Source organism: Silene latifolia, unplaced genomic scaffold (assembly GCF_048544455.1).
Source record: "Silene latifolia isolate original U9 population unplaced genomic scaffold, ASM4854445v1 scaffold_565, whole genome shotgun sequence".
Classification (NCBI taxonomy): domain Eukaryota; kingdom Viridiplantae; phylum Streptophyta; class Magnoliopsida; order Caryophyllales; family Caryophyllaceae; genus Silene; species Silene latifolia.
This window is the reverse complement of record NW_027413475.1, coordinates 22051-37460: the sequence shown is the minus strand read 5'-3', so window position 1 is coordinate 37460 and position 15410 is coordinate 22051. Positions and strand designations below refer to the sequence as shown.

At 34.2% G+C, this 15410-nt stretch overlaps 1 protein-coding gene across 1 annotated transcript; it reads right to left on the bottom strand.

The window, feature by feature from the left end:
* Positions 1 to 10954: 10954 nt before the first annotated feature.
* LOC141639706 (protein FAR-RED IMPAIRED RESPONSE 1-like) lies at positions 10955 to 15069 on the bottom strand. The gene is made up of 3 exons (XM_074448765.1): positions 15027 to 15069; positions 13202 to 13261; positions 10955 to 11664 (listed from the first exon to the last, which is right to left on the bottom strand). Exons 1-3 carry the CDS (start codon positions 15067 to 15069, stop codon positions 10955 to 10957), a joined length of 813 nt encoding a protein of 270 aa, XP_074304866.1.
* Positions 15070 to 15410: the final 341 nt, after the last annotated feature.

Genomic DNA, 15410 nt, shown 5'->3' with positions numbered 1-15410 from the left:
TTGGCCTTGTATCAATTTGATTTTTATGGAATTAGTTATGTATTTTTTTACGAGTCTGTCATGTGCTGGAAAATCAGGAAAAATCGTGTTTGTTCTTTAAGTTGATATTCCTATTAAGTTATGATGAGTCTAGGTTATGTGCATGATTATTTGATTGAGTAGGTGGTAATTATACATAATTATGTTATGTAGGTGATGGATATGTGAAGGATCATAATTGATTGCTTGTGTGCTTGGATTGCGAAAAGGTAGGGAAATACACTTAACTTATTATCGTTGTTGTTGAATTGTGTTGACTTGTTTGTGTTTCATATGACCAAACTGTGAACGTTGACTTGATTCGTGGTTGTTGATTCATGTTATGATTCATATCCTGGAATGTGCTTGACTGAATTGATCGTATTGAGTATATTATCACAACATTCGGTAACCGGCATGATTCTATGATTTACCAGTTCAATGATATACATATTGTGTTGCATTAATTTCTTCAGCATTCATATGCATTGGAGATGGAGGATGTTGTGGTGATGTGGTGTGGTGATGATGATGTTGTGATAAGGCCCAGGCGGGTTCTGCAGGACTTGCCCTGGTGTCCTCAGCTGCGAGCTGGCAGACCGGTTATGGTCGATATATAGTCTACCGGGGATCGGTATGGCTGGGTTGTACGGGTTATGAGATATGAGTTGAGATGGAGGTGGAGGTGACGGAGGAGCATGCAAATCATATTTTGTTGTTTCATTGTATTCCCTACTCAACCTCGTGGTTGACCCTGTGTATTCGTGAACACCTGTGATGATCCAAATATTGGGGAGCAGACTTGACAAGTTTATGAGATGGGATGGGAGCTTGATGGGCGTGAGACACTGGATCAGAAGACTTAGTAGTTAGATCATCATTTAGAAGACTTTCACTTTCATTTATGTTAGTTCTTTGTAATTTGATGTAAAAGAGGTTTTGTAAAAATTAAGTTAAAGAAATTATATAATTCGCCTTGGAGTTTAATTTGTTATTCACTACCTGAAACCGAGATGGTAATAGATTCGGTTTATTAGGGAATGTCTTGCTAAAGGCTCCTTCATATATCGGGGTGTTACAAAGTGGTATCGAGCGAACGATCCTCGTGCCTAAACCAATGAACCCAATGAACGTAGGATGTGTCTAAATAAAATGAACCCCTGGGAATAAACTGTTAGGAGCTCACAGTGCGGTTAAGAAGACGCCCTTAGTGCGTGCTCTTTTGCCCTCTCAGTTTTGAACCGGGTAACCCGAGATAAATTGAGTGAAAGGGGTAGTTAGAAGGAAAACCTTGGATATAATCGAGTTGATGTATACCTTGAGACCCATATATTCTAACCATTCTGCAGGACGACGTTACGGTAAGTATTTTGTATGAATGATGGCGTGATCATATGATGTTGTGGAGATGAGAAATAATTTTTCGTGTTCTGGTTGATAATCAATGAAGTGTTGGATTGTGGTAATCGTGAGCGTGAAAATAATTGCGAATTGATGATATTTATTTGGATGGATGTTGAATGACGTGTTGATAGAGCTAATATGTCTAGCGACATGCAGTTATGTGACCCCGAAGCCATGCTAGTATAGTATTGTGATAGTAATCTGAAACACTATTGAATTGCATGTTTCTAGTCATAATAATCGTGATTTAGATGTCAGGAGTAGATCGAGATGCGAAGGGATTCTATGGGATAGATGTTTACATAAGCACAAAGTGTGAGATTTAAGTTGGGATGGGTTAGTATACATAGTATGTTCATAAGAGCTTGTAACATAGTAAAGAATGACCTAGTGCTGAAACTCGTTTTGTTTGATTTTACTCTTTAATTCACCTTACTGCCATTTCTTTTATGTTTATTGCCTATGGATGAAAATTTTATGAGAGATAGCCTCGTGAGTTAGTGTTCATTTGGCGTTGTTTCATGCTTATAGGATATACGGATTAGGAGTAATAAATGTTTTAGTAGGTCAGGTCGGAAGTTCCCCGTGCAGTGATGTTTTGACCAACGATTTTGTAAAAATCCTCATTTAAATTGTATTAATAATTTCTGCATAATTCTAATTGGAGTGATTAGAATACTCGCACGTGTTTTCAGATTGATAAGCCACGAAAATTCTTGATGTCTCTCAGATTAAATGGTAAGTTTTGCAAATCGACCCAAGTTTCGACCAATTGTTTGTCACATACTTGTTTGGGCCAACTGAGTTGCAAAATCCTTTAAAAATTGAATTCTTGAGCTTTGGACCTCATTCTTTTTCTCACGTATTATTAACTCTCTGTATGTTATAAAAAGTAATATAACTCAAGTTTTCGTTGATTATTTATTCGTGATTTTTGGAAGTTACAACGTGAATCATAACTTTTAAAATGTGAGTTCTATGTTGAGTTTTCATACAGATGTTTGATTATTTCATGAGCCTTATTAATGTGAATTTATAATGTTCTTATATGATGATAGTCACACGCATATTCATTGGTTATGTATCTTAACAAGTGATAAAAAAAATAAAGTTTAGTTTATAACATTGTTGGCATGATAGTATGTGTGAAATTGAATAGCTGAATATGATTCTTAATCAAAGGTGACATGTTTTATACGAGTTCAGTTGTTTGCGTACCTTAGATGTTGTCATGTCGTAATGTCTCTTGTTGTTCCTAATCTCTGTAATGGCCGAAATATGTACATAAATACCTATGTTGTCTTATCTTATTAAAGTTAGTGGCAGGTAAGCATTAAATCCAGATATTCTAATATATGTTTCTTGATTGTTACCATCGTTGTTTTCTCTTGCATAGATAATATATGCTACGGATGTTGGTGGAAAGCTGGAATCGCACCTGATAGTTGGATGTTGCCAATTTATTGTTGTTTCCGTATGAATGTTTTATGATAATATTAATCATGTTTAAATGTTTACACACGTATGGTAGTAATGATTTATGTTTAACTGTCCACACATGTAGTATCCCATCTGAGTTCTAATGTCTTTCATGTGAGTTTGTGTGCCCATAGTTATATTTATTACCTTCATCGCATTAAATTATTTCAGTTGAACCTAAACCTATGACATGATAATAAACAGTGTTGTTATTCCTTATTGGATATGTTCGTTATTATATTGTCATAAAATGCTAAAGTGATTCTTGCAATTGTATGGGCGTGATATGAAGGAAACTGTTTGATGTAACACGACATTTGACATAGCTATATTCTCGAGTCGTTGCTATCAATTATATTCTAATGAAGATTGCTTATGATAACTATGTTGGCAATTATAATGGGATAACCCTTTGATGATTCACATGATATGCGTTGGTTTAAATGATAGTCGTTATAGTTACGTTTAATTGAGCCTACGAGTTGCCTAATTATTCAAATCGCGCAAATCAGAAAAGTTGTTCGAGTTGCTAATCTTTTATCATAAATAATGTTCTACAAAGTATATGATGACAAATGTATATGTTTAAGCTATTTATGCGATATCTTTTGTTTTGCTGAAAATGAGTTATACTAAGTTCTTTGGACACAATTGAATGATATGGTTTCTAAAATGTTAAACACATGTGTGATATGGGAGTAATGTTGTTGTTGTCATGGATCATATGTTGTACTTTTATTGGGAAATATGTTTTCAGAATTGATATCGTGTAAACAATTTTGATAATTTAAAATATGAATTATGAGTATGTTGTTGATTGCTTAAATTCATCTACCTAATTCGTGACCTAAACCAGTGAGTGAGTAAATGGTTGTATGGACATGTCAATAAGATCCCGTGATTGTGGTGGATAGTAGTGGTAGATCTATTTTCTGTGATATGTTTACAAATGTGAGAAGTTTCTTAAATCGTCTTGTTATTTTTTTACCCTTCTATATGATGGTGAAAATTTTATGTGTGATAACATTCTGATTTAGCTTTTCAATGCTTTTAGTTTCATGCTAATATGAATTATATTTTGAGAGAAATAAATATTTTAGTTGACAAAGTGGTCGATTGTTACTACGGTTACTTTCACCCATGTCTTCAAAAAAAAAAAAAACCATTTAAAACGTGTTTATTGTTTATGCATAATTCCAACTCCACTTTTTTAGAAGATTCATTCGCGTTTTCAAAATGATAAGTCACGTAAAATCTTAACGAGTCGTTATTTAATAGTAATTTTTGCAAGTTGCCCCATTTTCTGTCTAATTGCTGTAAAGTTTTGTTCCAACCAACTGAGTTATAAAATTTGTTATAAATAAATTCCTTAAGCTTTGCAATCGATTCTCTTTCCTATGATTAGTTAATTCATTATATTTCTTAAAAACGATAATAGCTCGCAAAATAGCTAAGCGACTATTTAATTATGAATTTTGAAAGTTGTTGCATGATGTTTGATTGTTGAAATTGTAAGTTATGTGAGTTTCATATAAAAGTTTAATCAAATATGAATTATGTGATGTAACCATGTAATACTCTGATATGAATTCTGTTGTATGAACAGTAGGCATATGATATGAATATGAACCTTGTTATATGATAATATAATCTTATTTGTTTCGGTGGGTTTTATGTAAAGTAGTCTCAATTATACAAACGCTATTACATTGCTTGAATTTTGCCTAGTGTCTTTCTCTAAACCTGATTTACAGAAATATGGATTTTACTTCTATGATATGATTACTGATATGAAATATTTTAATTCGTCAAGTATGAACTATGAGTTAGTTGATTGTCTACATTGATGTAAACGTGTTAAATTGGTGTCAAAGCATCCAAGTATTTGTTACCTTGATTTTGTGTAATGCGTAGCATGAAATGGACAAGTGTGTTTTGTTGCTTGAAAGGTCGGATGCTAGTTGCCGTATAGAGTAATTAGCTTATCGGATGATTTATGTCTATTGTTTCAAGAAATCTTCTTAAACATTGGACGTGAATTTTATAATGGGGTTACGGGGACGTAACCATGTTTTAAGGAGGATAGGATTGTAAAATCTTGATGGTTTACGATCCGGCTAAGCAAAGATGTTATGATTGGCTGACTCGAGAATTGACCATGCATGGAGTCTATTTATTTTATTTTGTTATTATTCGGTCAATGTTGTGATTCTTTAAGTGTCACATACTTCTGTCGTATGTTCAACTTTGGGGACAAAGTTTCTTAAGGGGGATAGAATATAACACTTCGCGTTTTAGAGCTTATGTATATGTACTACTTGTGTTTGTCTTATGCTTGTGGATGTTTGGTTATCATTACGGGGTGGCGAACTTCGGGACGAAGTTCATTTTAAGGGGGGGGGGGAAGACTGTAATACCCCGTATTTTATATAATCGATTAAACGGATATTATTATATACTAGTTATTATACATTTTATATTGGTTGCATCGTAATATCGTGAATGTTATTAAGTCGGGTTTATATCGTATATGTTGAGTCGGGCTACATCACATTTTGTCTTTTGGGTCAAGAATCGTATCACCCATTTACCCATCTACATTTACCCAACGACCATACCCGTTTAACCCATTTGCCTTACCCGGAACATGTAACCATCATTTACCCTAAACCTAATCTAAGAGCCGCTCCCCCTCTCCCCTCTTTTCATTTTATCATTCATAAAACCATTTCTAAACCTAGAGAAAGGGAGAGGAAGAAGCATTGTCGAGCCTTTCATTTGATTGAAGATTTCTCATCGATTCCAACCTAATTCGATTCCCCTGTTTGTAAGTCGATTTCATTCCATTGTTTATACTGTTTTAAATTGTTCTTCTTCAAAACGTTTGAAAAGAGAGTCCTGTTTATTTGATCTCTAGTTTATGCATATAAAATCTCGTAGTCAAATTCTTTATGGTTTGTCCTAGGTGGTTTATTTATGAACATGTCGCTGAAAAGTCCGCGAATCTGATTTGGTTGTGGAAAATGATTTGAAACCCTAATTTTTATGTCGATTCAGTTTTGAGGCTTCTTCGTAAATCATCTTTGTATAGTCTAGATGATAATAGGATTTGGAATTACTGCAAAATAATGTTTTAAACTCGTTTTATGAATCAATACTTTTTATGCGATGGTTTCTGTCAGTTTTTGGAAATCAGTCTGAAAACCCTTGATAAATTTGGAATTTGAGAAAAACACGTTAGATGTAATTTGTAGCTAAGACTCATGGGGTTCCAATCCAATTGGCCTTGTATCAATTTGATTTTTCTGGAATTAGTTATGTATTTTATTACGAGTCTGTCATGTGCTGGAAAATCAGGAAAAATCGTGTTTGTTCTTTAAGTTGATATTCCTATTAAGTTATGATGAGTCTAGGTTATGTGCATGATTATTTGATTGAGTAGGTGGTAATTATACATAATTATGTTATGTAGGTGATGGATATGTGAAGGATCATAATTGATTGCTTGTGTGCTTGGATTGCGAAAAGGTAGGGAAATACACTTGACTTATTATCGTTGTTGTTGAATTGTGTTGACTTGTTTGTGTTTCATATGACCAAACTCTGAACGTTGACTTGATTCGTGGTTGTTGATTCATGTTATGATTCATATCCTGGAATGTGCTTGATCTGAATTGATCGATTGAGTATATTATCACAACATTCTGAACCTGATGATTCTATGATTTACCAGTTCAATGATATACATATTGTGTTGCATTAATTTCTTGAGCATTCATATGCATTGGAGATGGAGGATGTTGTGGTGATGTGGTGTGGTGATGATGATGTTGTGATAAGGCCCAAAGTGGTTCTCAGGACTTGCCCTGTGTCCTCAACATGAGTGGCAGATCGGCTACGGTCGATATATAGTCTACTGGGATCGGTATGGTTGGTTTTACGGTTATGAGATATGAGTTGAGATGGAGGTGGAGGTGACGGAGGAACATGCATATCATATTTTGTTATTTCATTGTATTCTCTACTCAACCTCGTGGTTGACCACAGTAATATTCGTGAACACCTGTGATGATCCAAATATTGGGAGCAGACTTGACAGGTTTATGAGATGGGATGGGAGCTTGATGGGCGTGAGACACTGGATCGAAAGACTTAGTAGTTAGATCATCATTTAGAAGACTTTCACTTTCATTTATGTTAGTTCTTTGTAATTTGATGTCAAAGAGGTTTTGTAAAAATTAAGTTAAAGAAATTATATAATTCGCCTTGGAGTTTAATTTGTTATTCACTACCTCGGGAAACCGAGATGGTAACAGTTCGGTTTATTAGGGAATGTCTTGCTAAAGGCTCCTTCATAAATCGGGGTGTTACAACTTACCATATAAGTTGCATTGGTTGATTATTTTTATTTCCGTTATGCAGGAACACTTGGCAGATGATGGACTCAATGCCATGCTTTGTAGGGATGGGATTATGTCAATGCTACCTGAAAGCAAAATGTCCTCAACTGTTATTGAATGTTGGTCCAAGTTGTTGAATCAGATGGAGTCAGATGCCAACGAAGTACCAAGAATGGCTTTCCTAGGTTTACGCCACACAGTACGCATCTACTTTTAAATTTCAGATGACATTTAATTTATAAAATTTATATAATTTAAATGGAAATATTCTGTAACCAATTCTAAGAATAAATATTTCGTAGGACGTGGTGATGCTATGGTTGGAAAACCAAGAAGAGGGTACACAGGAGACGCAAACTAGTGCGTATTACGATACGTTGTTCCATATTTGGGACTTGTACATCAAGCACTGTGGTCATACATTCAACTTGAATGCGGAGCTCATCTTCGTACCAGTTAATATTGACGATCATTTTGCTTGCATATGTATCAATTTCAATTCAAGGACTATCGACGTCCTTGATCATCAGATCTACCCGCAGTTTAAGAATTCTAAAGTCTTCAAGGTGTCTCAAATCATTGTAAGTTTCTTACTATATCAACGATGAATTTCGATGCAACTAATATGTAACTTAATTTAGACTGCATCTTACCTATGTGCAGTCCGGTGCAATGAGTGACTACCTGGAATCAAGATGCGTTTCCGGAGCAGAAGAGGTCGCTAAGTTTAAGCACCACCAGATCAAATTAAGTTGGCAGAGTCCAAAACCTAACATACTCGAGTCTGGATTATTCACCATGATGCATATGTTATGTTACGAGGGTGCCCCTTTCGAGCACGAAGACCTTCCGAAGATGGTTGGCCGGCGCTATCTGGTTATCCAACTGGCTGCCACCCTTGTATTAGCTGATGTGAACAAAGTTCGAGCAGAAACCATGGACAATGTGACGAAGTTTATTGCCGGAAAGGAAAGCTTATGGCAAGTCGTATATGCTAGGCGTAAAGTTTCGAAGATTTTAAATAAAAAATAACAATGTTGTATTAATGTTTCATTCGCGTACTACTGTTTGATCATGTGTACTGTTTTGAATGTACTTAAACTGGTACTTGCTATACTTTTCTAGCAGGATCAACTTTAAATGAAAATAGTCTCGCAAGTTTTCGATTTGAAACTTTATGGCCATCGTTTGAAATGTTAGTTTAAAAATTTTGTAACTTTATACAAGACACGGTTCCCCAAAGACCCATCTTGAAACTTTATCTCCAAACTTTTAAACGTTCCTACAAAATTTTAGTGAGTTATCCAATCAAACAAACATTAAGCCTCAATTTTGAAATTTCAACTCCCTCATGTTGAAACTTCAACAAAGCAGATAATAATAAAATTCCAAACTCAACTTTTAAAACTTTGACGACGCATTTTAAAATTTTAACTCACAAATTTTAAAACTTCAACCAATAATATTTAAATTTCATTTGAATTGTCGACATTTTGAAACTTTAAGCCTCAACTTTGAAATTTCAACTCCCTCATGTTGAAACTTCAACTACGCAGATAATATTTAAATTCCAATTTTAACTATTGAAGCTTTGACGACGCATTTTGAAATTTTAACTCACAACTTTTGAAACTTCAACCAAAAATATTTCAATTTCAAGTGAATTATTCACATTCTGAAACTTTAAGCATCAAATTTGAAATTTCAACTCACTCAAGTTGAAACTTCAACCAAGCAGATGGAAATAAAATTCCAAAGTCAACTTTGAAACTTTGACGACGCATTTGGAAATTTTAACTCACAACTTTTGAAACTTCAACCAAAAATATTTCAATTTCAAGTGAATTCTCCACATTTTGAAACTTTAAGCATCAACTTTGAAATTTCAACTCACTCAAGTTGAAACTTAAACCAAGCAGATAATCATAAAATTCCAACGTAACTTTTGAAACTTTGACGATGCATTACGAAATTTTAACTCACAAATTTTAAAACGTCAACCAATAATAATTAAATTTCATTTGAATTGTCGACATTCTGAAACTTTAAGCCTCACCTTTGAAATTTCAACTCCCTCATGTTGAAACTTCAACTACCTAGATAATATTTAAATTCCAATTTTAACTCTTGAAACTTTTACGACGTATTTTGAAATTTCAACTCACAAATTTTGAAACTTCAACCAATAGTATTTAAATTTCATGTGAACTGTTCACATTCTGAAACTTTAAGCATCAACTTTGAAACTTCAACTCACTTATGTTGAAACTTCAACTAAGCAGCTAATATTAAATTTCTAAGCAATACTTTTAAAATTTCATGCCTAAACCTGGAAATTGTACACGAATAATTGTGGAACTTCAACACTGCAGGGATTTTCCAATTCCAAAATTGGCTACCTTAAATTTCACCATAAACTTCAGAATTTTTAAAGAAATAAATTCAAACTTCAACGATGACATTCAAATTTAGAATATTCCTATTTCATGATTTTCAAAAACTCTTTCTTACAACACAAACATCTAGTTCTTTTGCATACAAAAGATTAACTTCAAAGTTTTACCAAAAAGCCTAAGACATTCACTTCATGAATACATTTTAATATAAAAAAAATACTACTCCTCCGACAAGTCGTCTACTTCTTCTTCTTCCTCCTCCTCTTCTTCAGATGATTCCGACAATTGCGGTGAACGCTCAGCAAAAGGGTTAGGACAATTCCTCTTGTCATGGTGTGCCATTTGCTTGCAATTATTGCACATGCGTTTCGGCTTACTGGTACTTACAACGGCCTTCGCCTTACTAGACAAAATCCTTTTCCCACTCCCTTTGTTTTTGGAATATTTAGGTGGTAGTATAGAAATCTCCTTACTTTCTTTATAACCAAGTAATTTCTCCATTTGCTGTTATTTATTCAACTTCTCACCTACTGGTGTCAGCTTCTCTCTAAATTCCCTTATTAAATTAGTTAGACCTTCAACGTCTTCCTTTTCCTTATCAACAAGCACTCTAAATGTTTCGTGAACTTTCGACCACAATTTTGTCATCTGAAGTTGCTTACTGTCTACAATATCCATGTCATCTGAACACTCCCCGGTACAATTATAGTCACCACTCCGCAATACATCATTTGTCCATCTCCTAGCAATCCCAGATTCTGGAATTTTTTTATCCCATTACCGGAATAAATCCAAATTATGTGCCTGCAGAGTAGTCCCTTCCTCTCAAAAAGTTTACAGGAACAGCTCGCCTCAAAAGTCCCTGAGTTAGCAAATGAAATTGAAAATTTCATGACTTACAAAAACTTTATTACTTACACTTTGAAACTTTAATATAATTTCATGAAATTCTACTACTTCAACTACGTAAAACACTTTTTAACAAGTAATAAATCAACAACGTACTAAATGCCTCATACCTGGGTTATACTGAACATCAAAATTACGGCCTCCCAATGAATCCTTCAAGGTAGTAACCTCTAAGTTGTTCGACTCCAAGAAACCCTTGCAACTAAATCCACCAATTGCATTCTTTAACTCCTCTTGAAACTCCTCGAAGATATCATGTGTGTAAATCTTCGCCCCATCACTGTCTATTGCCAACTTACTACACAACCTAAGGTTTGATTGACGGTCTAAAGCACTTTCAAAGCGCATTCAAAACTCAACAAGAGTACCATTTCTGGCCTCAAACCTCTTGAAAAAACTGTTTTCACTCTCCGACCGCTGTGTCGTCCTCATAATACCCCCCATTCTCAAGTCCTTACAGTGCGCCATCACCCACTGCCTCCTTATATTATAGCAGTCCGTAAACCATTTAATGTCAGCGGGTACGTGTTCCTCCATTATTGCTGACCATCTATTGTCGAACTCCTCTGCTTCAAGTTCCTTGTCCCATACAATAACATTTAACTTTTTTAGAAATACCTGGTAATCTTTCCTTTTGCTACCATACTTACAGGGAACCTTATTCATAATGTGCCACATGCGAAATCCGGTCTTAGTGCTATCTTGAATTTTTCGCATCGACGCAATTATTCCAGGATCTTGATCTGTTATTATGTACTCTGGTTCCTTTCCCCCCATAGCAATCAAAAACCTCTCGAACACCCAATTAAATGATTCCGTATTTTCTTTCGCTATAAGGGCACAACAGAAAGTTATTGATCGTTTATGGTTGTCAACTCCTGTGAAGGGAGTGAAAACCATCTTGTACTTGTTAGTGGAGTAAGTAGGGTCGTAAGAAACGACATCTCCAAAGACGGAGTAGTTCCTTCTAGCAATGCCATCCGCCCAAATTGCGCGACGTAGGCTACCATCTACGTCAACATCATAGTCGGTAGAAACCGGCCGAGTCTCTCCATGTTCTTGAAGTGATCAATGAGAAGTTGTCCATCCCTTTCATGAATAAAACACTTAATGTCTCTTTGGAAATTTTTGAAGTCGTTCAAACTAGCCCCTATATTGTGGAACCCGTTAACAACCTCCTTACACATTCTGTAAGTCCTTGTTGCTCCAATATTAAGTCGCAATGAATTAACAAACCAACGTCACAACAAAATTAAATTCACACTCGAAAATTCAAACGCTACTACTAATTTCTACCTAGCAGTAGTAGAAACTTTAACCCTGTTCAGTAAAATTCATACTCACAAATGTAAATGTCAATGAAACTTTAAACGTTCCATTCCATAATTCAACACTCATTTCTGAAAATTTAACTCAGTTAATGGAAACTAAATTACAACATTATCTTCAGAAACTTTGTCCACAAACTGTCAAATTTAAAACCCCAATATATGACACTTCAATTACATTCTGAAACTTTAAGCATCAAATTTGAAATTTCAACTCACTCAAGTTGAAACTTCAACCAAGCAGATGAAAATAAAATTCCAAAATCAACTTTTGAAACTTTGACGACGCATTTTGAAATTTTAACTCAAACTTTTGAAACTTCAACCAAAAATATTTCAATTTCAAGTGAATTCTCCACATTTTGAAACTTTAAGCATCAACTTTGAAATTTCAACTCAGTCAAGTTGAAACTTCAACCAAACAGATAATCATAAAATGCCAAAGTCAACTTTTGAAACTTTGATGATGCATTTCGAAATTTTAACTCACAAATTTCGATACGTCAACCAATAATATTTAAATTAAATTTGAATTGTCGACATTCTGACACTTTAACACAGTTCAGGTTTGCAAATGGCCACATATAGCACTGAAACTTTTAAAGGCAATATTGAAAATTTAACTCACACTTTGTGAAACATTAAATCAATTTATTGAAATTCAACTACGTATTTCAATAATGGAACTTTATGCGTGAACTTCGAAATTGTAATCTACCAAATTTCAAACATCAACAATGTACAACATAAAAACTATGACACCATAATACACACTCAGTATTGAAACTTTAAACGTAAATTTTAAAACTTTAGCTCTAACATTAAGAAATCTAGGTTACCTACCCTTGAATTTGAGACAATTAGTCCCATGTGATACTTGGAAATGTTTTTGGATAATTTTTGAAACTCCCTATCTTTGACAACAACAAGCTCGTGATTACGTTCTTCATGAAACCGGTCTACTAAAAGCACGCCATTCTTCGAAAATAACCTCATCCGAGCTTTACAACCCATCCTCTTTAGCTTATTCCTTCTCTCCTGCCTACCTCCATCTTCTTCTTTACTCGGACTTTCGTTACTTGATTTTGTAAACCCCTCCCTATTACAAACCAATAGTTTTGATTTTATAGTTCCGTCACACCACTTTTTATTTGTGTATTTTCTCACATCGAACCCAATCCCAAGTGCGTACACCTTATAAAATGTTATAGCTTCCTCAATATCCCCAAACACCATCCCGATGTATGGTGTAAATACGTCCTCCAACTGCTTACAGATTCTTCCTCTGACACAGGTGTAATTGTTTCATCATCTGCATCAGCTGTAACTGACGAAAAAAAAAACAAAAAAAATAGAATATCAGTAAAAAAAAAATACTCATTTGAATCATATTTACAATAAGATACGTAACGGAATGAATAAATTATTATAAATACAGAATGTTGTAATTTATAATTTGGAAACATTTTTGGTACGAGTAATTACGAATTACTAGTCGATTTTGTAAATGACATATTTTATGAGTATGTTGATTTTTAATAAGTTAAAAATACATTACATTGTGACATGTCATGTAACATGTAACACGTGACAAATTGACAAATGAACAACTACATGCAAGATCAAATTAGATTATAGAACATGAAATAGTAATCAGGTATTGACTATTCATATGTGATAATCGCATTTGTCATTCGAGTTTTACTTTAAAACTCTTCTATTATACTTTGTTACATCCAAACGGGTTGTAGAGACAACGTTGAACCCCGTTAAAGTGAACCCGGATTAACATAGTATTCGCCCATAGTCACTTGTATGAGGTGACGTCTCGAAGTGACTAGAGTGTGATGCGATTGATGGCAAGTTCAAGTGCAATAGAGTCATGTGAGATGACTAGTCGATCACATAGGCAGACTGTTAGGAACACTTTGTCGGGCCTTATGACCGCTTATAGAGTTCTGGCAAATTTATATAGCCTGGTCGTGGCGAGAGCTACTATAGTATTCAAATGAGTCGATTCTTTTGACTAAAGACTCTTTGAAATGAGTGGGAGCATTCTCTTAAACCGTTAAGAAAAGGATGAGGTTCAAGAAGTAAAATTAGAATGGAATTGATACAAGGTAATGTTAAAAGTAAAGTTGTTGAGAATAGCGATACTAAACCTATCAATCCCGACCAATAAAGTTTCCACTGTCTTAAATGTTGGACACTAGAAAGGAAACTACCCCAAATTATTGAAGAATCAGCAAGTTAGATGTGGGACATCTAATGGGACCTTCTTCTTTAAATGTTTATTTGATTAAACATAAATTTTGCTAGAACTATTTCATCAATATTAGAAACCAAAGGGAGGTTTTCATCATTATGTTTGATACATAGGATGATTAGAATATGCTTTTGGGAGGGATTCTATATTTGAATCCTTGTTCTTCTATTTGGAGAGCTCAAGAACTAGTAAGGTAGGTGACCTTACTAGTGCCCAAATATCCGAAACATGCAATGTAAGGAACCGATTTATTCTCTCAACTATTGATGTTTGCATGCATAAGATCCAACATTTAATTTTATGACAAATTAAAATAAAACATATATGAATATGTTGAGTATATAGATCTACTTTTCCTTCAAGGAAATTATACCAACGTACTAACATATCAATAAAAAAAATTTCTGCTGATGCAGATGATTAATCATGTACAAACATATCAGTAAAAAAAATCTGCTAAAAAAAGTCTAATGTATAACACCAAAACTTTAACTAAGACAAAATTGTAAAAAACCCTAATCAAGAAACCATAGCCAACGACCACTCCTCTCCCCTGTATCGTCTAAAAAAACGTACTGTAACCTTTTTCCCTTACCTTCTTCCCTCCTCGTTTTCTAATATGTCTACATACAAACACCACATGTTCATCTGCCACCCCCCAAAAAAATAAGAAGATAAATTTCACACCATGCAAATTTTACAACTACATACATTACATATTACTATTCATATAAACAAAATTAATTTTCTGACAATACAGACGTTTAACAACGATAACTATTAAAATATCTCTATAGAACAATTAAATAAGGAGTACTCATCTTACCGTTCTCAACAGCCTCATAAGCCACAATCTCCATATCAGCCATGAAATGTAAATAATAAACTAAATAAAGTATGAGTATGGTCGAAAATTTAAGGAAATAATAAAGAACTAAATAAAGTATGAAAGGATGAGGTTAACGCAGTATGAAGAATAATTTTTTAGGGAATAATATTAGGAAGAGGAAAGGGTTAGAGAGAAGGTTACAGAGATTGAAAATGAAAGGAGATGTTACAGTTGTGATTATGAATACGAGGTAACCAGTGTTGGGAGAATAAAAAGTGTATTCATTATGATTAATTGTTTTTTTTTTTTTTTTTTTACGTAAAACTAAACCAAATCTCAGCCATTGCTTTCACCTAATCCAATGGCCAAAAAAGGACTTAG

Excerpts from the sequence above, each read along its gene's own strand:
- LOC141639706 (XM_074448765.1), bottom strand. The coding sequence starts at position 15,069 with ATGGCTGATATGGAGATTGTGGCTTATGAGGCTGTTGAGAACG. Across the intron at positions 13,262-15,026 it reads TTATGAGGCTGTTGAGAACG|TTACAGCTGATGCAGATGAT; the intron begins GTAAGATGAGTA and ends TTTTTTCGTCAG. Across the intron at positions 11,665-13,201 it reads AGAGGAAGAATCTGTAAGCA|AACATGGAGAGACTCGGCCG; the intron begins GTTGGAGGACGT and ends GATCACTTCAAG.